The sequence below is a fragment of the Chlorocebus sabaeus genome, chromosome 14, assembly GCF_047675955.1.
Source record: "Chlorocebus sabaeus isolate Y175 chromosome 14, mChlSab1.0.hap1, whole genome shotgun sequence".
In the NCBI taxonomy this organism is placed as follows: domain Eukaryota; kingdom Metazoa; phylum Chordata; class Mammalia; order Primates; family Cercopithecidae; genus Chlorocebus; species Chlorocebus sabaeus.
Window position 1 is genome coordinate 93,215,572 of NC_132917.1, and position 22,619 is coordinate 93,238,190.

The 22,619-nt window shown below is 45.6% G+C and overlaps 1 protein-coding gene and 1 pseudogene across 2 annotated transcripts in view; one reads left to right on the forward strand and one right to left on the reverse strand.

Moving 5' to 3' along the window:
* MERTK (MER proto-oncogene, tyrosine kinase) overlaps nucleotides 1–22,619 on the reverse strand; it is a 132,334-nt gene that overhangs the window by 82,706 nt on the left and 27,009 nt on the right. For both annotated transcript variants that reach the window (XM_037994306.2, XM_037994305.2), the window contains exons 2-4: nucleotides 18,651–19,071; nucleotides 2,559–2,659; nucleotides 69–242 (exon numbers count right to left, since the gene is read on the reverse strand). In XM_037994306.2, coding sequence (XP_037850234.2) covers nucleotides 69–242; nucleotides 2,559–2,659; nucleotides 18,651–19,071 — 696 coding nt within the window. The remainder of the gene's footprint in view (nucleotides 1–68; nucleotides 243–2,558; nucleotides 2,660–18,650; nucleotides 19,072–22,619) is intronic.
* On the forward strand, nucleotides 6,480–7,533 carry LOC103241261 (RNA transcription, translation and transport factor protein pseudogene; annotated as a pseudogene).

Genomic DNA, 22,619 nt, shown 5'->3' on the forward strand with positions numbered 1-22,619 from the left:
CACCAAACTTTTGATCCCTTCCACTACTAGAGAATAAATCAATCAATAAACCTATGGCTCAGACTTACCTGGAACAGTTAGCACGGAGGGGGATTTTTCAGGCTGTTCGTTAACACGGCTACTGTTTTGAACCCAGAAAATGTTGACAGGCTCAGGCGGGCCCACAGCCTGACAGGTGAGGTTGAAGGCTGTGTTTCTGGTGACATTCATGCTCTCAGGCTGCTTAGTAAAGTGAGGAAGCCCTGCAGAGAAAACGTTACATGAAAGAATGTTTCAGATCTGAAAGCAGAGACAGAGCCCAAAGGGGAGTGGAAACTGGGCTAGAACTTGGCAATAGATTTCTTTTTTGCGGGGGGGATGGAGTCTCACTCTGTTGCCCAGGCTGGAGTGCAGTGGCTTAATGTCGGCTCACTGCAACCTCTGTCTCCTCGGTTCAAGTAATTCTCCTGCCTCAGCCTCCTGAGTAGCTGGGATTACAGGCGCACACCACCACGTCTGGCTAATTTTTGTATTTTTAGTAGAGATGGAGTTTCACCGTGTTGGTCAGGCTGGCCTCGAACTCCTGACCTCAAGTGATCCATCCCCCTTGGCCTCCCAAAGTGCTGGGATTACAGACATGAGACACCACACCCAGCCTTGGCAACAGATTTCTTTATCTACTGCGTCAGTCAGGTCTGTATTCATCAGTTTTCACCTCCTTAAGTTGGATAAGAAGGAGCACAGAGGCTAATTCCTGCCAGTCTACCTTAAGCCAGCTTTCTAGGACGCTTTGCCAAAGGGGCTATAAATAGTGATTCAGAACTGGTTTTACCAGAAGGCAGGCCACAGGCAGTTCTTACATCAGGTGTTGCTCAAACTCCTGGGACTGACCAGTTGGCAGGTTTTCAGTATTTCTTACCAAAATAAACACAGAGTAAAACATGGCTATGTAACAGATCTGTCCATGGTATGAAGACATTCTATTATGTGTGTGACTTTCAGATGGGTCATAATGAATTTTAAAATCCACAGCCTTGTATAAGGCTGAGTGCTTTTCAAAGCAAATTCTCATGAAAAAACAGTATAAACATAGTTGCAATTACAGTCCTTAGATCTACTGTAATTTCCAAAATCAAGGCCCCACAGAAGCTCAGAGAAAGCCAGTCAGTACAGTCAGTACTTATTTGGGGCAGGTGTTCAAAAATATAACAAGTCCGAAAAGTGTTCTTTGGGGACTGGGAACTCACAGATCTAGTTCCAGCAACAATGATGTGGCAGTTATGTGTAATGGAATTCTTTTGTCCTGTTTCAAGGTTTTTTGAAACCCTCTTTGGACTTAATATGTTCCTGCTCTGGGCATTTTTCTGGGATTCTGACGAATAAAATCTCCTCTAAATATCTTTTCCCCAAATTAGCTGCAAATGTAGGAAACCCCCTCTTTGGCTGATGGTGACATAACCCTGAGAAAGAGCTGTTCAGCCTGGGATAGGCCCAAAGCAAAGGTCATGAAGAGATGAAGAGACTCCTCTGAGGGAGTCTCTTCTGTCTTCCCCACTCACTCCTCCTCCTTCCTTCCATCTGTGCTCCGAGGCTTCTCTCCACATTGGTGGGCATCAATTTCAGAGTCGCAAAAGAATGGGTAGCACAGCAGCCTTTCAGTGGGAGATGTTTCTGATTAAAAAGCTAATCACCTGCTCTAAAGCCTGTGATGAGGAAGGTCAGGATGAAGCAGAAAAGGGAGGTGACCTAATGGCTCTGCTATGAGGGGCACCTCAGAGAGCAGGGGCACAAGGGCCCCGGAGGGAAGTCCCCGGGGGTAGTGAGGAGTGACCACTGGGGGTGACAATAAAGATGCTTCCTCCTTGCAACCCTGCCATTGCAGAACCAGGCATGCAAACCCCCAACTCAGGGCACCAAACCTAGGACCTGGGCTCACCTGTGCATCAGCTCACATTGCCCATTAGAGTTCAAGTTCCTTGAGGGCAGAGACTGCGTTTTCCTAACCTGATGTCTCATCGCTCACCCCCACGGACCTTCATATGATGTTATGGAATTTCTCTGAACCATGCACCTGACAGATACCAGTGCCCAAAAGAAGTCTCAGGCTGAGCTGTTGAGCCAGTCCAGGAAAACCACTCACCCCCCAGGGTTTCACTGTCTGCATAGGCAAGACAGGAAAAGATGCTGAATAATAAGCCAGTAGCCACTTGACCAGGTGAGTGGTATCTGGTACCAGCACTGGAAACTGGATAGTAGAACGCATTTTGCTTCTTAAAAAGAAGTCTCCAGTTTATTTTTATTATAAATAATCTGTGGACAAGGAAGTCTGAAATCTCTTTTTATCTCACCTTTAATGCCTAGAATAGAGCTCAAACTTCAGGAACTGAATTCATTTCATTATTACTTATAGACTACAAAGAGGAGTACCTTGTACAATTTCAGTGCTGATAGATTTGCAAGGTTTGCGTACAGAGTTATAAACGGGCAGGCAAAACTCTAGAGTATTATACACAAAACATTTAACACAGGATCTAAAACAAACAGCTCTCTGGCAATGGGACTCTGGTCTGTGGACTTACCTTGCACTTCGATGTAGATGGGATCAGACACGATCTCTTCATTGTTTATTTTCATCTTACAGATATACGACCCATTGTCTGAACGCTGCACACTGGTTATGCTGCAAAGAAAAACACATAAAGATATTTACGGTGACTACCCTTTGACTCCCTATTATAGGACTGGAAACTTCTTCAACTTCTTTGTCATATGCTGTGAGAATTAATTTTATATGTCAGCTTGGATAGGCCATTGTACTCAGTTGTTTGGTCAAATCTTAGCCTAGATGTTGCTGTGAAGGTACTTTTCACATGTCACTGATATTTAAAGCAGCAGCCTTTGAATAAAGCACATTACTCTTCATGATGGGGGTAGGCCCCATCCAAACAGTTGAGGGCCTTATAAGAAAAAGACAGAGGTCCCCAGCGAAAGAGAGGATTCTGTTTCCAAACTGCCTTAGGACTCAAGACTGCAACATCAAGCCTTTCATGGGTCTCCAGCCAACACCCTGCTGATTCCATATTTGTCAGCTTCCACTGTGTGTGAGCTAATTCCTTAAAATAAATCTCTTTCTCTCTCTTTCTAGATAAAGCTGTAGATACAGATCCTATAGGTTCGGTTTCTTGGAAAAACCCTGACTAATACGTGTGCTATCACCTGTCTTGATTTTTTTTTTTGAGACAGACTCTGTCTCACTTTGTTGCCCAGGCTAGAGTGCAATGGCATGATCTCAGCTCACTGCAACGTCTGCCTCCTGCGTTCAAGTGATTGTCCTGCCTCAGCCTCCTGCGTAGCTGGGATTACAGGCTTGCACCACCACGCCTGGTTAATTTTTGCATTTTTAGTAGAGACAGGGATTTGCCATATTGGCCAGGCTGGCCTTGAACTTCCAACCTCAGGTGATCCACCCACCCTGGCCTCCCAAAGTGCTAGGATTATAGGCATGAGCCACCACACCTGGCCACCTGTCTTGATTTCTGTGGTAGACTCTGCACCAGTGGTTCTCTGGTGTACTTTTGGGGTACTGCGCCCTCAAGGCATTTTGGAAATGTGTGGAGTTGTTTTTGGCGATCACAATGACTAGGGGGGCACCATAAGTTTTTAGGGGCCAAGGGCAACTGTTCCATATCCCAAATGACCTCCTGAGACTAGAACCTAACTCCATTTTATATACACACAAAGTCCTATATGGTTTCAATATTCACCTAATTTAACAGGACTGCAATGATTATAAAAATGGAGAGCTGGTAGCCTTTGTCCTATTTAGAACTTTCTGGGGCCCCAGCCATCATTTTGTAAGGTCCCTCACTGACAGCATGACTGTATTTGCAGCGGTCACAGGTCATATGCTTGAAGGTGCACCTAAGGTGCAAGTCCCTGGGTACTTAATGCTCTCTCCTGGGGTGAACATGCCCAGTGTTTACATATTGAAATCCACATTTTTATTTTATTTTATTTTATTTGAGATGGGGTCTCGCTCTGTCACCCAAGCTGGAGTGCAGCTGCACCATCACGGCTCACTGCAGCCTTGAACTCCTGGGCTCAAGCCATCTTCCCAGCTCAGCCTCCCAAAGTGCTGGGATTATAGCCATGAGCCACCCTTCTTAGCCCGGGAACATTTTTAAATACTTTCAGGTGCTCTCCAGAGGATTTGTTTATTGGCTCAAAGGCACTGCTCTTTAAACACAGCAAAGAAGACCATGACCGGGGGAAGGAAGAAAAAGAAGAAAACATAGAAGGTCCACCTTCCTTCCTAGAAGCTTGCTCCCCTGTATAACCTATTTATCTCTAAGCAAAATAAATCTCATCCCTCAACCTGTGAAGGGCTGAGGCTTAAGGCTTGAAAGAGACCGGGAAGCTGTCAAGGGTAGAGGGGGCTCTATCCTGACCCATGGCCCCATAGGCAGGGGTGGCAGCTGCCAGGGGATAGCACGGCCTGGTCAGCATCTGGAGCAGACATGTGGTAGTGAGTGAGGTCCCCAAGTCTGAATGAGACACAGTCTCCTCAGGTTGAATTCAGTTTTCTGAACACTAAACATTTTAAATTTACTTCTTCCCAACAATACCATGTTGCAGATCCTCATTAGCCTGTGAAAAATAGAGCAGCTAAGACACAGCTCAACAATGGCATCAGTCAGAACTCGGGGGGCCAGGGGTGGGGGTCAGAGCTGCTCAGGTTAACATTACTTCCTTATTGTTCCGAGGATCCAGGAGTTAACAGTCCCCTGCCATTGCATATCCTAATGTGTAAATGTGACTGGCATCCCTTTGACTTGAAATACTCTGTCTTCCCCTTTCCCCTCCGTAGGAGCAATATAATATTGGAATGCACCTGATGAATGAATGGTGGGCATGAGGGAGGTCCCAGGGACCAAGGAAAGGCCAGATCCTTTCATGTTTTGGGGCAGTGGCTGGATGTTACAATGCCTAGAGGTTCCCAGGAGAAGATGAAAAGAGAATACACGGGACAAATATCTCCAAATAAGGAGCTAGCTGATCCTCTCCTGGTAGACCCCTGGATGTCACGGTGACAGGAAGGGTTGAAGAAAGATGGGGGAGAATTCTGTGCCTAGCATGATGCCCTGCCCATCGTGGGCAATGTCTAGTGATTGAGTGGTGACTCTGGCTTTCAGCAGTCCCTGAAGATCCTGCACAACAGATGGGCCTAGTCTTTGGAGTTCTAAGGGAAATGAAGGCTACTGAAGAGGGGTGCTTCTACATATTTCGCAAATCTACTTTAGAAGAGGCATCGTGTTCTTGAGGCAAGACCCAGGGGCTCAACAGAGTGAACCACGAGATCGGACAGACTGAGGACACTTGTGCCTTTGAAGACTGGCTCTGCCTCAAGGTCTAGGACCCGGGAGTGGCAGCAAGCTTGCAGTTGGACTCAGGGAGACAGGGACCAGAGAGAAAGTGAAGGCCAGGAGGGAGGTGGGGCACAGCCCCAGGAAGGCAGCCTGAGGGGACTGTACCCAGACCAGAGGTGCGAAGCACACCTGGGCAGAGCCCCCAGCAGCTGAGAAACTACAAGGCACAAAGGACGGTTTGGCGACACACCCTAGACTGTAGAAATCAGACTGCATAAGATGCCCAGGAGAACCTTAAGCCAACCAGCAAGGAGGATACAGACCAGAAATAGAAAAGAAACATGCAGAACACAAAGGGAACTCAATCAGAATTTTGTCTTTAGTCATTCATGGCAGGAAAGTTAGCAGTTGTCTGGTAACAATAGGCGCCTGCATTAATTAGCAAGGCCAGACCCATGCCACCTATATTACAGCAAAGATTTTCCATAAATCATTATACTTGTCGCTTTCTAGACATCCAAGCGAAAGGCTCCCACTGGGAGGGTGGGGTGTGGGGTGGGGCTGGAGACAGGAGGAGTGGCTGTTCCTGGCTCTCCTCCCTCTCCCCAGAAAAACAGGAGGCTCGGTCTCCATGGAGGCTCAGCCAGAAAGGCTCTGGGCTCAGAAGAGCAATCTAGGCATCCCAACAACCATGTAAGAGGAGCTCCAGAGGGAACACGAAGAGTGGATGCGGAAGGGGAGAAGTTCAAGAAAGTGCCCCAGCACTGAAGATATGGATCTTTCCTAACTGGGCCCCCAGCTGGGCAGCACAGTAGGAGAAAAAAGACCCACGATGGGGCTTCATCAGGGAACGCTACAACTCTAAGATGAGGTGAAGATCCTAAAAGCTTCCAGAGAGAAAAAAAGCAGATCACTTATGAATGAATCAGAATAGCATCCTGCTTCTCTAGAGCAACCCAGAACTCAAAGGGAAATATATCAATGACTTCAAAGTTAAAACAAAAAATATTTTCTTTTCGAACTCTGTACCCAGCCAAACTACCTCGAGGTGAAGGTAAAGAGAATGGCATTTTCAGGCATGCAAGTCCCAGGAAGTTAGTGAAGGATGGGCTCCTTGCCAAAGTAAAAGAGTAAAAGCCAAAGAGTGCAAGAAGCGGGGAGCATGTTGCGATGCAAGCTGATGGCTCTCGACTCCCACAACCCCGCCAGCTTCAACTGCAAAGATGAAACGGAATTTAGAAACTTCATTGTTTGGTTTGAAGACCAGAAAATCAGACACTACAAGATTGAAGACAGAGGTAACCTAAGAAACATCCACAGCAGTGACTGGCCCAAGTTCTTTGAAAAGTATCTCAGAGATGTTAACTGTTCTTTCAAGATTCAAGATCAACAAGAAGCTATTGACTGGCTTCTTGGTTTAGATGTTAGACTTGAATATGGAGATAATGCTGAAAAATACAAGGACTTAGTACCTGATAATGCAAAAACTGCTGACAATGCAACTAAAAATGTAGAACCATTGATACATTTGGATGTAAATAATCCTGATTTTAAGCCTGGTGTGATGGCTATGGCTAACCTGCTTCAGGTTCAATGTCAAGATGATTACTTGGTAATGCTTAAGGCAATTCAAATTTTGGTTCAGGAGCACCTGACACAGGAGGCAGTTGCTAAAGCAAATCAAACAAAAGAGGGCTTGCCTGTTGCTTTAGACAAACATATTCTTGGTTTTGACACAGGAGATGCAGTTCTTAATGAAGCTACTCAAATTCTGTGATTGCTGCATAGAGAAGAGCTCAGAGAGCTACAAACAAAAAATAATGAAGCCATAGTAGCTGTTCAGGCAATTATTGCTGACGCAAGGACAGACCACAGACTGGGAAAAGTTGGAAGACGAACACTTTAGGACTTCAGCTTCTCACCTATTTAGTACAAGTGGGAACGACGTACACTTCTGACACGTTTGGAAATCAATATATCACATTCTTGGGGGAGGAATCTCAGAAAATTGAGTATGTTCTAGAGGTTTACCACCATTACTTTTTTCTTTAACAAAGTTTAGGAAAGTAGAAAAAAACAAAAACAAAAACAAAAACAACAAGTAAAAGCCAAGAAAGATGACCTGGGCTCTAGGAATCAGGAGCTGGACCACAGGAGGAATAGGGGGTTCTCAGAATAGTAGTAAAGACAGCTGGACCCCAGACCCGGAGGGCAACCTGATTAGACAGAGGCAGAAGGAGGGAGCCAGGACAGGCATCTCCTAAATAAATAAATAAATAAATAAATATCAGTACTGATAATTTTGTCATGGTGGGAGAAGATGCATACATGATGCATACATTCCTTTAGAGTTTAGAGAAGAATGAGTGATTGATACTTAGGAAATTATTAAATTCAAGATAATCAAAAAGCTACTCAAGAATTGCTATGGGACTGGGCGCAGAGGCTCATGCCTGTAATCCCAGTACTTTGGGAGGCTAAGGTGAGAGAGTCGTTTGAGGCCAGGAGTTTGAGATCAGCCTGGGCAACATAACGAGAACTCATCTCTTACCAAAAAAAAATAAAAAATAAAAAATAAAAATTAGCTGGTCATGGTGGCACATGCCTGTAGCCCCCAGCTACTTGGGAGGCTAAAGTGGGAGGATTGTTTAAGCCCAAGAGTTTGAGGCTGCAGTGAGCTATGATCTCACACTGCAATCCAGCATGGAAGACAGAGACCCAGTCTCAAATAAACAAACAATTAATTAAGCGCTAAGTCCTTAAGTGCTACGGCTTGAATATTCCCTTCAAAACCTGTATTAAAACTTAATCCCCAATATGGCAGTATGGAGAGGTGAGGCTTTTAAGAGGTGATTAATCCATTAATGGATTAATAATGGGATCAAGGATGAATGGGAGGGGAACTGGCAGCTTTGTAAGAAGAGGAAGAGAGACCTGAGCCAGCACACTCAGCCCCCTCACCATGTGATGCCCTGCGCTGCCTTCCGACCCTGCAGAGTCGCATCAGCAAGAAGACCATCATCAGCTGAGGGTCCTTGACCTTAAATGTCCCGGCCTCCTTAACTGTGAGAAATAAATTTCCTTTCTTTATAATTTACTCAGTTTCAAGTATTCGTTTATAAGCAACAGAAAACAGACTAAGATAAGTAGTAAAATATAATTATAGCATATTACATGATTCAGCTGAAAACAGAATTTCCATAGCCACAAAAAAACACCATGGGTATTGATTTAACCACAGCTATGAGTAGCATTCTATTCGATTAACACACCATGCTGGAGACAAGCACACACATACAGACATACATAGGATTACATACAGATTGAATATATCTGGAAAGATACCCAAGAGATGGGTAACCTCCATTCCCCACAGGGAGAGGGCTGGAGGCTGGAGTGGAAAAAAAGACTTTTTGAATAGTCAGAATGTTTTACCACTGCTTAAGAAAAATGGCACAAAAAATCTCATCAGATTTTGGTCAAATACAAACATCTGAACGAGGGAAGACAAAAGAAATGGCACGGCCGGGCACGGTGGCTCAAGCCTGTAATCCCAGCACTTTGGGAGGCCGAGACGGGCGGATCACGAGGTCCGGAGATCGAGACCATCCTGGCTAACACGGTGAAACCCCGTCTCTACTAAAAAATACAAAAAACTAGCCGGGCGTGGTGGCAGGCGCCTGTAGTCCCAGCTACTCAGGAGGCTGAGGCAGGAGAATGGCGTGAACCCGGGAGGCGGAGCTTGCAGTGAGCTGAGATCTGGCCACTGCACCCCAGCCTGGGCGACAGAGCAAGACTCCGTTCCAAAAAAAAAAAAGAAATGGCACATACTCAGCTGCAGTGTCTAGACAGGAACCACCTGGGCACAGCTGCATGGCCAGCAGCTGCAGAAGCCCATCACCCCAGGCCAGCACAGGCTGGGTTAGCTCAGGCACATCTTACACACACACAGTATGTCTCTAACCCTCAGTCCTTACCACTGCTAGTCTGGCCTGCTCAGAAATGACTTGGAAGTAGCAGTTATGCTCTAGAGTCTTTTCAAAAGAAATACAAAAAAGGACAAATATTGTATGATGCCACCTATATGCAGTAGTTGGAGTAGTCAGACTCACAGAGAAAGAAAGTAGACTGCGGGAGGCTGAGGCAGAAGGATCAGCTGAGCCCAGGAGTTCAAGACCAGCCTAGACAACATGGCGAAACGTACAAATACAAAAAAAAAAAAAAAAAATAGCTAGGTGCAGTGGCTCATGCCTGTGGTCTAAGCTACTGGGGAAGCTGAGGTGGGAGGGTTTCTTGAGCCTGAGAGGTCGAGGCTGCAATAAGCCGTGATCGCACCACTGCGCTCTAGCCTGGGCAACAGAGTGAGACCGTCTCAAGAAAAATAAATAAATACAATACAATAAAATAAAAACAAAGTAGAGTAGTGGTTACTAGGGGTGGGGAGAGTGAGGAATGGGGGGATTATTGTTTCATGGTACAGAGTTTCAGCTTAGGATGACTAAAAAGTTCTGGAGATGGATACACAACACGTGGTGATGGTTGCACAAAAACATGAATTCCACTGAATTGTACACTCAAAACGGGCTGAAATGGGGGACTTTATGTTATGTATATTTTACCATGTCAAAAAAATTAAAAATGAAAAAAAATTATTTGAAGAAATAGGTCCACTGTAAGCGCCCTGTTTTCACCTGCCGCCGTTCACATGGTGCTGACAGGGTAACCCAAGGGCAAGGAACTCCCAGCTGAAAGGAAGTCTCGTGAACAGGACGCAAGTCAGAAAGTATCAGACATCTGTGGTTAATAACAGCTTTTCCAGCAGATGGTTAGGTTAAATAAATTAGGTTTTTATTTTCTAGATTCTGTTCTCGTTGCCACCAAGAACAGCAGAATAAAGAACCGGCAACAGGCATCGGTCAACCCCAAGGAAGGCAAGATGGGAGGGAAAAGCCCAGCACAGAGAGCCCATGGGGGCCCCAAAAACACAGCATCCCAGTGCCAAGAGCCCTGGGATGATGGGGACATCCCAGCACACAGAGATGGGGACCCCAAAAACACAGCATCCACACTGCCAGGAGCCGACACGGAGATGGGGGCCCCAAAGACACAGCATCCCAGTGCCAGGAGCCTGCACGGAGACGGGGACCCCAGAAACACAGCATCCCAGTGCCAGGAGTCTGCACGGAGACGGGGACCCCAAAAACACAGCATCCCAGTGCCAGGAGCCGACACAGAGACGGGGCCCCAAGACACAGCACCCAAGTGCCAGGAGCCTGCACGGAGATGGGGACCCCAAAAACACAGCATTCTAGTGTCAGGAGCCCACACAGAGACGGGGACCCCAAAGAACACAGGATGTCAGGAGACCCAAACTACCCACTTTTTTTTATTTTCAAGGCAGTGTTGCTCTGTTGCCCAGGCTGGAGTGGATCATGGCTCACTGCAGCTTCAAACTCCTGGGCTCAAGGGATCTTCCCACCTCAGCCTCCTGAGTAGCTGGGACCACAAGTGTGCACCACCACGTCTGCCTAATTTTTTTTTATTATTATTTTTTGTAGCAATGGGGTCCTACTGCATTGCTCGGACTGGTCTCGAACTCCTGGGCTCAAATAATCCTCCCTCCTTGGCTTCCCAAAGTGCTGGGATTACAGGCGTAAGCCACCGTGCCTGGCCCCAACTTAACATTTTTACAAAGAAAATTTAATGAAACAGTAAAATCTTTCCAGCTTTAGCCACTGGGAACTATGCCAGAATTTAAAAAGCAGTGGGAATCCCTAGACTAAACAGAAAACAAACAACAAATACCTTCCCCTCACCACAAGTCTCCCACCAGTGTTCGGTTTTTCCTGGGAGCTGGGCTTCCCTGTCTTCTGGTCTGGTGGCTGCTCCTCTTCCGGAGCGCTGCGCCGGACCAGGGCACATTTCCACCCAAGCTAGAGGGCTGTTTACATGCTATCCCAGACATCAGAGCTAATTATAATAAATACCCCAAATTACACCCTTCTTTGGAGACTCCAGTGAAAGGTCTTGGCCGAGCAGTGTCCTGGAGCCTGGACAAACGGATGTGCTAGTTTCGAGCTGATATTGGATACAGGTGAGGCAGGTTAGTGGCTACAGCACCAAGGAGGAGGCCCAGCCCAGTGACTCAAGTCCCATAAAGGAGGCCAGGTGAACGCTCTTGAGGGACCTCAACCTGTAGCAGATACTGAATGTTTTCTACACCTGTTAATCAAAGATGACTCCTGGCTCCATCAACAATAACAGACATCCAAGTGAAACAGGAAAAAAAAAGGGGGATGATTAGCATAGAACAGGCCTAGCTCAAGAGGGCACCTAGGCTAGGAGCAGAACATCAGTTATTTCTTTCCTCGTATATGCCCCAAACTCAGCATTTTAAAAAGAATTTTTCACTTATAAAAATTAAAATTATAAAATTTTTAACTTGATAATTTCATTTGCATCCTTCTATATTTGCTTTTATTTCACAACAGCAGATTACAGTGGCATGTATCAGCCTTAAAATATTTTGAAGACTTTTGGTAATATACAGAAATGTTCATAATATAAAGTGAATGAAACAGAATACGTAATCATCTATGCAATAAAAGACCTTAAAATATTTTGAAGACTTGCCGGGCGCGGTGGCTCACGCCTATAATCCCAGCACTTTGGGAGGCCAAGGTGGGCGGGTCACGAGGTCAGGAGATCAAGACCATCCTGGCTAACACAATGAAACTCTGTCTCTACTAACAATACAAAAAATTATTTATATATACTTGGAAAATTTTTCTCAGAGTTGTGATTATAAGCCATTGTTTCTTTATTTGTACTTGTTTGGTATTTTCCAAGTTTTTGACAAAATACATATATTACTATTAAAATAATTTAAACACACACGCACACACACACGAGCTAAGACCAAGTAGTTTCAAAAATCTTTCAGGGACATTCTCATGCATGATGCCAAATCTCCCTTAGTCTTTCCAGAGTACATGGGACTCGTACTTACATGTCCATGAGCTCCTCTGATTTCCATCTTTCTTCACCAAGTTTCAATTAACTGAGGTTTGATTGCTGAGATGTGGTTGCTCCTGAGTGGCAGAAGTGTACCTCCCCCAGTCCTGATGCCAGTTCCTCCTCCTCTAAATCAATACTTCAAGGACAAATCTAAAATCTGAAGGCAACAGTACCTTAGCACTGCTGCACCTGATGCTTGATTTGGCCCTTCCCCTCCACTCTGTTCACAACCACAAGCAGGAGGACACAGACCAATTCTGTCCAACTTGCCTCAATGTTCGGCCATCCATTCAGTTAACTATGCCGCCAACAAACAACGAATTGCCGGAAAACAACTTCATATGCAAGGAAGGCCATTTTGATAACTAGCGTGTACTTGCCTATGTGTATTGATTTTTATAATAGCTCTATTTCTTGGTGTCTAAAATGACATTGCCAGTGAATGTTACAGCTTTCCTTAGAGTAAATGATTTTATCACAGTCCTTTCTTCCTTTGGAAGGGAGAGAGCTATATGACAGCAGGGGCCACTATGGCAAAGAGGGTGTCAGAGCAATGGAAGGTGTGAGGAGTAACCAAAGCTCTGGGCCATTAGATACTCTAAACCACATCTTCAACTTGGACAGGTGCTGTTTTAGGACCAAAAACCAGATGCTTTCCCTTCTCTTCCCCTTAAATGTAAGACCTGAAACCATAAAAACTCTAGAAGAAAACCTAGACAGTACCATTCAGGACATAGGCATGGGCAAAGACTTCATGACTAAAACACCAAAAGCAATGGCAGCAAAAGCCAAAATTGACAAATGGGATCTAATTAAACTAAAGAGCTTCTGCACAGCAAAAGAAACTATCATCAGAGTGAACAGACAACCTACAGAATGCAACAAATTTTTGCAATCAATCCATCTGACAAAGGGCTAATATCCAGAATCTACAAAGAACTTAAACAAATTTATAAGAAAAAAACAAACAACCCCATCAAACAGTGGGCAAAGGATATGAACAGACACTTCTCAAAAGAAGACATTTATGCGTACAACAAACATATGAAAAAAAGCTCATCATTATTGGTCATTGGAGAAAGGCAAATCAAAACCACAATGAGATACCATCTCACACCAGTTTAAATGGTGATCATTAAAAAGTCACGAAGCAACAGATGCTGGAGAGGATGTGGAGAAATACGAACATTCTTACACTGTTGATGGGAGTGTACATTAGTTCAACCATTGTGGAAGACAGTGTGGCAATTCCTCAAGGATCTAGAACCAGAAATACCATTTGACCCAGCAATCCCATTACTGGGTATATACCCAAAGGACTATAAATCATTCTGCTATAAAGACATATGCACATATATGTTTATTACAGCACCATTCGCAATAGCAAAGACTTGGAATCAAACCAAATGTCCATTAATGATAGACTGGATTAAGAAAATGTGGCACATATATGCCATGGAATACTATGCAGCCATAAAAAAAGGATGAGTTCATGTCCTTTGCAGGGACATGAATGAAGCTGGAAACCATCATTCTCAGCAAACTAACACAGGAACAGAAAATCAAATATTGCATGTTCTGTCACTCATAAGTGGGAACTGAACAATGAGAACACATGGACACAGGGAGGGGAACTTTTGCACATCGGGGCCTGTCAGAGGTGGGGGCTAGGGGAGGGATAGCATTAGGAGAAATACCTAAGGTAGATGATGGGTTGATGGGTGTAGCAAAGCACTATGGCACGTGTATACCTATGTAACAAACCTGCACATTCTGCACATGTATCCCAGAACTCAAAGTATAATGAAAAGAAAGATAAACACAGGGTCAGTCTCTAGTAACTCACAATTGTGTCATATTTAAAGAATGAGTTCTGATACAAAGTATGGGGTCCTCCTCAATCTAGAGACCTCATCATTTTAAAAATTCACATAAATTCTGCCTGTTCTTTTTTTTTTTTTTTTGAGACGGAGTCTCGCTCTGTCGCCCAGGCTGGAATGCAGTGACTTGATGTCAGCTCACTGCAAACTCCACCTCCCAGGTTCATGCCATTCTCCTGCCTCAGCCTCCCGAGTACTGGGACTACAGGAGCCCACCACCACGCCCAGCTAATTTTTTGTATTTTTAATAGAGATGGGGTTTCACCGTGTTAGCCAGGATGGTCTTGATCTCCTGACCTCATGATCCACCCACCTCGGCCTCCCAAAGTGCTGGGATTACAGGCGTGAGCCACCGCACACGGCCAAATTCTTATGGGAATTTCTGTGTGTGATCCTAATACCTTTTAGAAAAAAAAGGTCCCACGACCAAACTGAAAATACCAGGTGTTTCTCTCTAGAGTCCTTTTGACGCCTGCCAATATACATCCATGTTCTCTTCCCCTAGTGATTTTAATTGCCTATTCTCTTGAATAAACATAGTCCATACAGATGTTGCTAATGGCAACTCCAGCAAAATTGCAGGCTAATGAATTTCTAATAAAATTACATATATTGAAAGCCTAAAACTATCTTTTAACTCTTCACTGTTCCTGGGAGCCACAGTAGATTTCCTTAGGGCCCAGGAGATGTGAGAAGAGAGGTCACTACAGGTGTGCAAATCAGGCTCCCTGTTTAAGTAAGACTAGCTCACTGCCTAGTGACCCTGCTCACAGGGCTCTATGTCCTCACCTAAAAAACACTGCACGTTTAGGGTCTCCAACATCATCCTCTCTTGCCAAGAAATTATATAAATATTTGTCATCTTGATTAAGTAACTATTGACAGAGCAGGAGTATTGCAATCTTGGACAAGCACTGTCATTCTAAAGTTCACCTTGATTAAAAACCGCCTAAATCTAAAGGGCATCAGCCTAATGGCTAAGGTCAGCACGACCATAAACCACAAATAACATCTCCAACCAAAAACATTCCAAACCCCTCCCCGACCAGAGACATGCCAGCCCCAAGATAAAGTCCCCTTCAGCCCAGAGAGATATCAGCCCCAAGATAACCTCCCCTCTGACCAGAGACATTCCAACCCTGCCATAAACTTCTCCCCAACATACAAACATTCCAAGCTTGTGATAAGCCGCTTACCCTAAAACTAATATATGCTTTTAGGCTATAAAAGATAATGCTCATCACTGAAATCGGCCAGAAGCCCCTCTCAGGTTTATTTCTCTAAAATAAACCCATCTTTGACTGTTAAGCTGCATTTCGTGTTTATTTCCTCTTTCTTTAACTCTTACAACTATAATTTATTTCACTGAATCGCTCTACAGTTACTGTGCCCCTGAACATTACCTTAATAAAGTTGAAGAATCATACACAGGCAAATTTGGTATCATCCTGTATGCTACCTAATTCAATGAAATGCTCATCATTTGCAAAAATTCTGATCACTAAATTTGCTTTCAGGCTTAGTTTGGAGGTCAAATAAGATTTTTCTCCTTTAGAATGAGTTTATATGTAATAAGCTGAATACAAACAGTAGAATAAATTCTACTCCAAATTTGTAAAGTTCTCAAAATAACACCCAGGTCATCTTCTGCACTCTAAAGACATGGGTCCAAAACAAGAAACTGACTAATCAAAATTTTAAAACTCTACAATTTAAGTCCTCTGAACAGCTCATGGCATCTGAGAGCAGAAGTAGAGCTGGCAGTCACATGGTCCAAGTTCATCTCTTCCTTTGGAAAATAGACCAGGGAAGATGAGGCAGCTCACCCACAGTCATGCACTGGCCAAGTCCAGAGAGACAGCAGGGTAGGGCTATGCTCCCCTCCTAGGTGACACCCAATGAGACCGATGTGCCAGCTTGCTGTTCCCGAAATCTTTAAACTACTCCTCATTCACTTCTTCTTTTTTTTTTTTTTTTTCTTTTGAGATGGAGCCTTGCTTTGTTGCCAGGCTGGAGTGCAGTGGTGCAATCTCAGCTCACTGCAACCTCCACCTCCCAGGTGTAAGCGATTCTCCTGCCTCAGCCTCCCGACTATTTGGGACTATAGGCGTGTGCCACCATGCCTGGCAAATTTTTGCATCTTTAGTAGAGACGGGGTTTCACCATGTTGGCCAGGATGGTATTGATCTCTTGACCTCGTGATTTGCCCGCCTCAGTCATTCACTTATTATTAAATGATAGTTTTACTTCTCTCTTCAGAAGCTATGTCTATATAATTGTAAGAAACCTGCTTTTTATAGTTGATGTAGAAAAAATATAGTCAAATCTCCTAAGCAGTCTTAGCCACTGGCTGAGAATGGCTGCGGAGAGACCCAGCCAGAGGAATGTGGAAGTTGCATTCTTTGCCTGGAGGCTAAGGGGTTATCCACTAACCAAGCCTACAACCTGGGGGAAAAATGTGAAAAAAAGGGCACATCTTGTGGAAGTGTTGGCACACTAACCCAAGCAGTTAGGTCTGTGGTAATTGTGAGGTGGTTTTCTGAAAAGGAAACAAAATGATTCACTAAAAGGCATGACACAGGGTGGGACGGTGCCAAGTATCATGTCAGAGAAAGTGAAAATGTAACAGATCAAAGAAGGCTCCACTCCAAAGTGGAAGAATTGCAGGAAAAAGGTTCTCCCTTCCACGCTGTGTGGCTCTGACCTCATTCTGTGCTTTTAACAACCACAGGCCAACCCAATTCTAAAACTATGTATGCAACAAAGTCCTGATGCAAAAAACAAAAACAGAAAAGCAAAACACCTCCTGGCTAAGACGAAAGGGTGGAGAATACAAAAGGGGTGGCAACAAGAGAAGCATCTACCTGCCCATCTGCAGCATTCTGAGACATGACAGCTGGATCTCTAGGAAAACAGAGTATTCCAGATACAAGTCCTGGCTTAGCTTATCCCTGTCACACACAACACCCCACCTCATCTAGCTTGCTCTTAAAAAACAAAGTGGAGTACTGAGATGATGGTCTGAGGCTTAGGGCCTCATTTCCAGAGACAGACTTTCCATCTCTTCCTGCCCCACAGTGCACGGGGCATACATCAGCACTGGGAGGCGGTGGGGAGAGGTGGAAGGCAGGGGCGGCAGGGTAACTGAAGGGATGAGAAAGCTACACTGGTTTTTATTTTTCGGGCTTTTTTTTTGAGACAGGGTCTCACTATGTTGCCCAGGCTGGGATGCAGCGGCTAGTCACGGGTGCAATCCCACTACTGATCAGCGCAGGAGTTTTGACCTGCTCCATTTCTGACGTGGGCCAGTTCACTCCTCCTTAGGCAACCTGATGGTCCCCTGCTTTTGGTGGCGGTGGGGGGGTCCCCATATTGATGCAGACACCCAACTGGCATAGCACACTGCAGCCCAGAACTCTCAAGCTGAAGTAATTGCTCTGTTTAAAAAGCCCCACGTGGCCAGGGTGATTTTGACGTCTACTCCTACCCGGTAAGAAACACGGTTCCCACTCACTGGTAGAGCTCTTGGGTCCAGCTGTACTTGATATGATATGTAGGTCAGGTGGGAAGTAGCATCCCAGGCCCAGCCCCTGAGTATCTGCTAACCAACAGTTCCGACACTGCCAAGCTCAGATTGAACACATAGTCAGCTATCCTTCAACTCTCTAAAGCGACCAGTGGGTTGCTTAAACAGAAAACAAAAGGCTTTTGCTTTTGAGGCAGCATTAGCATAACGACATTTAAAAAGAAAGGGGCTGGGCGAGGTGACTCATGCTTGTAATCCCAGCACTTTGGGAGGCCAAGGTGGGCGGATCACGAGGTCAGAAGATCATCCTGGCTAACACGGTGAAACCCCATCTCTACTAAAAATACAAAAAATTAGCTGGGCATGGAGGCAGGCGCCTGTAGTCCCAGTTACTCGGGAGGCTGAGGCAGGAGAATGGCATGAACCCAGGAAGCGGAGCTTGCAGTTAGCCGAGATTGCGCCACTGCACTCCAGCCTGGGCGACAGAACGAGACTCTGCCTCAAAATAAAAATAAAAAATAAAAAGAAAGGAAGAGGCCTGGTAAGGTGGCTCATGCCTCTAATCCCAGCACTTTGGGAGGCCGAGGTGGGCGGATCAGCTGAGGTCTGGAGTTTGAGACCAGCCTGGGCATCATGGTGAAACCTCATCTCTACTAAGAATACAACAACAACAAAAATTAGCTGGACGTGGTGGTCAGCCTGTAATCCCAGCTATGCTGGAGGCTGAGGCAGGAGAATTGTTTGAACTCAGGAGGTGGAGGTTGCAATGAGCTGAGATCGCGCCACTGCACTCCAGCCTGAGCTACAGAGTGAGACTCTGTCTCTAAATAAATAAGTAAAAATTAAAACTAAAAAAATTAAAAAGGAAGAAAGAACACATACCTGAAGGAAGCAATTATTGCTGTAACTTCATCATCTGGATAAAACTGTGTAATTGCATGATGCGCCCCAAGCAATTCCTTCCCATCTTTCCACCAAGAAATTGTGGTGTCCTGGTATATATTAGGTACACTGATTGAGCAATTAAATTTGACATCTTTATGTTCAGAAAGTATTATGTGTCCAACTGTGTGTTTGAAGGCAAGAGGTGGTAGGAGCTTTGACCCGGCAGAGGTCACCCGGGGAACGGCTACATTTCCTGTATGTGGTCTTCCAGGCTGGGTTGGTGAAAACATCAAGGCAGGCTGGTACCCACTGGCGTGAGGAAGGGATAACAACGATGTGTGGTCAGTTTGCAGGCTCCCTGGCAAAGGTCCTGGGAATAGCGGGTAAGGCTTGGCTTCTTCCCTTGCCTCAGTGATCACTGTAAAACAGAACATCCAAAATTTAGCCTTTTAAATAAGAAGAGTTTCCCAAGTAGGTTCCCAACTTCTTAGGCCATGAAGACAGAGCACTGGGGTGTCCTCTGTGCCCCAGGAAAAGATGAGCAGAATTCATTAAAACACATGCCTGGACATATTCTCATTCACCAGTTCATTCATTTGTAAACTCGCCTCTAGAAGAGTACTGAAGAAATATAACTCCTCCTACCAAAAACAAAATTTTTCTTCTTACTGACTCATTCCAAGTCCTTCATGACCAACTCAGCAGTATAAGAAGAAGGTGATGACACAGCAGGGTTCAAGGTCACTTTTCTTGGCCAGGCGTGGTGCCTCACACCTGTAATCTTGGCACTTGGGAGGTGGAGACGGGAGGGTCACTTGAGGTCAGGAGTTTGAGACCAGCCTGGACGACATGGCAAAAACCTGTCTCTACTAAAAATACAAAAATTAGCTGGGCATGGTGGCACATTCCTATAATCCCAGCTACTTGGGAGGCTGAGGCAGGAGAATAGCTTGAACCTGGGAGGCGGAGGTTACAGTGAGCCAAGGTGGCACCACAGCACTCCAGCCTGGGCGACAGAGCGAGACCCTGTCTCAAAATAAATAACTTGTCTGCTCTGTCAGAGACTATGCTGCAAATTTGGCTAATAGTCTTTAAAAAGCTGCTTTGAGAGGCCGAGATGGGCGGATCACGAGGTCAGGAGATCGAGACCATCCTGGCTAACACGGTGAAACCCCGTCTCTACTAAAAAATACAAAAAACTAGCCGGGCGAGGTGGCGGGCGCCTGTAGTCCCAGCTACTCGGGAGGCTGAGACAGGAGAATGGTGTAAATCCAGGAGGCGGAGCTTGCAGTGAGCTGAGATCCGGCCACTGCACTGCAGCCCGGGCGACAGAGCTAGACTCCGTCTCAAAAAAAAAAAAAAAAAAAAAAAAGCTGCTCAAGGTTAAAAAACAAAAAACAAAAAACAAAAAACCCAAAATTAGCCGGCTGTGTTGGCATGCACCTGTAGTCCCAGCTACTTGGGGGGTTGAGGCAGGAGGATCGCTTGAGCCCAGGAGATCAAGGCTGTGGTGAGCCAAGATCGTGCCACTGCACTCCAGCCTGGGTGACAGAGTGAGACCCTGTCTCAAAAAAAAAAGAAAAAAAAAAGTGCTGCTCAAGATCACAAAGAGATGAGTTTACAATTGCTGTGCCTTAACAACAAAAAAAGTGTGCTTAAGTTACCAGCTATGGAATACTGAAGCTTCCGGGAAAATGCTTGCTTGCTGGAATAAACCTGGAAATGTTTTCATTTCATCTGGTCCACAAGTATTTTTAGATGGTTTCTGAGCAAGGGAAGGCTCATAATAGCTGTACTTTTAGCTTTCTGAGTGGCATTTTGGACGTAAGACTCCACACTGGTTGTTATCTATTCAAATACGTTGGCAGGGAGTGCGTGAGACAGACGGGTGAGAGAGATATAGGCCAGCATTCTACATTATGGGTTGGTGGCTGGAGGTACACGGCGGGGGGCTCCATCCTTGCTCAAGGGCTGGCCTCCTGCCATGCTCAGGACATCATGCCCTCCTGGGCTCCTGAGTGTGTGTGCAGGGAGTAGGGTGTTCTCTGCTCAGAGTTGTGCCCGATTTAGCAACTAACACAGGAAGCCCAGTTAAGCTTGAATTTCAGATGAATAACAAATAATTGTTTTTTAAAGAGACAGGGCCTTCATGCTCTGTCACCCAGGCTGGAGAGCAGGGGCGCAGTAACTCACTGCAACCTCAATCTCCTAGGCTCAAGCGATCCTCCTACCTCAGCCTCCCGAGCAGGATGGACTATAGGCTCATGCTACCACGTCCAGCTAGTTTAAAATTTTTTCTTGCAGGGAGGGAGTCTGGCTATGTGCCCAGGCTGGAATTTCTTAAATTTAAGTGTTCAATTAAGTATTTAATTGGCTAATGGGAGATATAAGCAGGAAATCGTGGGCAGAAGAGAAGAGATCTGGGAATTTTCCCTCTAGCTTCCTCTCTGCCAATCCACTCTGGTCAGCACATGTGCCTCAACTGAAGGGTATACCTGTGTCTGGGGGCCCTCGCCATGCAGCTCCCTCTCCCATTCCAGCAACTGCTCCCTCCCAGGCCCCTTTGATGTTGGAGGCCAACTCTCATGGCTGTTGCCTTTGGGAACTGCCTCCTTAGTGAGTCAGGATCAATGCGAGATACGAGAGAAGAGATTTTCCTACAAGAACACAGGAAGACTTTTCCTTATCCTGAGGTCTTGGTGAGTGTGGGAGTGTAGGGCCTTCTGTGTGCTTTAGGGGAGGGCTATGTGGGTCAGCTGTGGACTGGCCTGGAGCCCAGCTCTCCAGACAGATGAATGTGCTGTCACGGGAGTGTTCACTTATGCCAGGGAGTGAAGATCAGAATGACAACAGACAGGGACCATTGCCTCTCCAGTCACCCACAGCCCACAGGCCAGGCAAACCTTCACAAGGCTGGGCCTATGCTCTTGGTGGAGGAGCTCCTTTTCCTCTGACGTGTGGATGCTTTCTGCAGCAATGCATGTTCTGGCTGTTTGTCTCATGCCTGCAGAGCTCCCTCAAGGGTGCTCTACTTACTCATGTAGGCTTTGTTTTTGTTTGTTTTCTGAGACGGTGTCTCGCTCTGTCACCAGACTGGAGTGGAGGGCAGTGGCACGATCTCAGTTCTCTGCAACCTCCGCCACCTGGATTCAAGTGATTTTCCTGCCTCAGCCTCTTGAGTAGCTGGGACTACAGGCGCACGCCACCACGCCCGGCTAATTTTTGTATTTTTAGTAGCGACGGGGTTTCACCATGTTGGCCAGGATGGTCTCAATTTCTTGACCTCATGATCCACCCACCTCGGCCTCCCAAAGTGCTGGGATTACAGGCATGAGCCACCGCGCCTGACCCTTTACTCGTACTTTGAAGCCTTGACAATTCACCTTTGCCACTTGGATGGGCACACTCATCCGTGGTTCTTCCTATTCACTGAGCTACAGAGGACTCAGGAGTCAGGGGTTTAATCCAAATTGCTTTTTTCCCCCTTTAAATATAGGTCCCTTTCTTAGAAGGCAAAAATGGGAAGTGGGAGAAGCAAATAATACCTTCGTTGGTTTAATTTATTTAAGAATATTTTAAATTTTTAATTAGAAAGCTAACAAATTCGTTGTGAAAAAATTCAAATATTTACTGAAGCATATACAATATAAAATGAAAGCCTGGGGCTGGGTGCATTGGCTCATGGGACCTTTTTTTTTCTAAAAGGTATTAGGATCACACATAGAAATTCCCATAAGAATTTGGCCGTGTGCGGTGGCTCACGCCTGTAATCCCAGCACTTTGGGAGGCCCAGGTGGACGGATCATGAGGTCAGTAGATCAAGATCATCCTGGTTAACACGGTGAAACCCCGTCTCTACTAAAAATGCAAAAAATTAGCTGGGTGCGGTGGTCGGTGCCTGTAGTCCCAGCTACTTGGATGGCTGAGGCAGGAGAATGGCAGAACCCAGGAGGCAGAGCTTGCAGT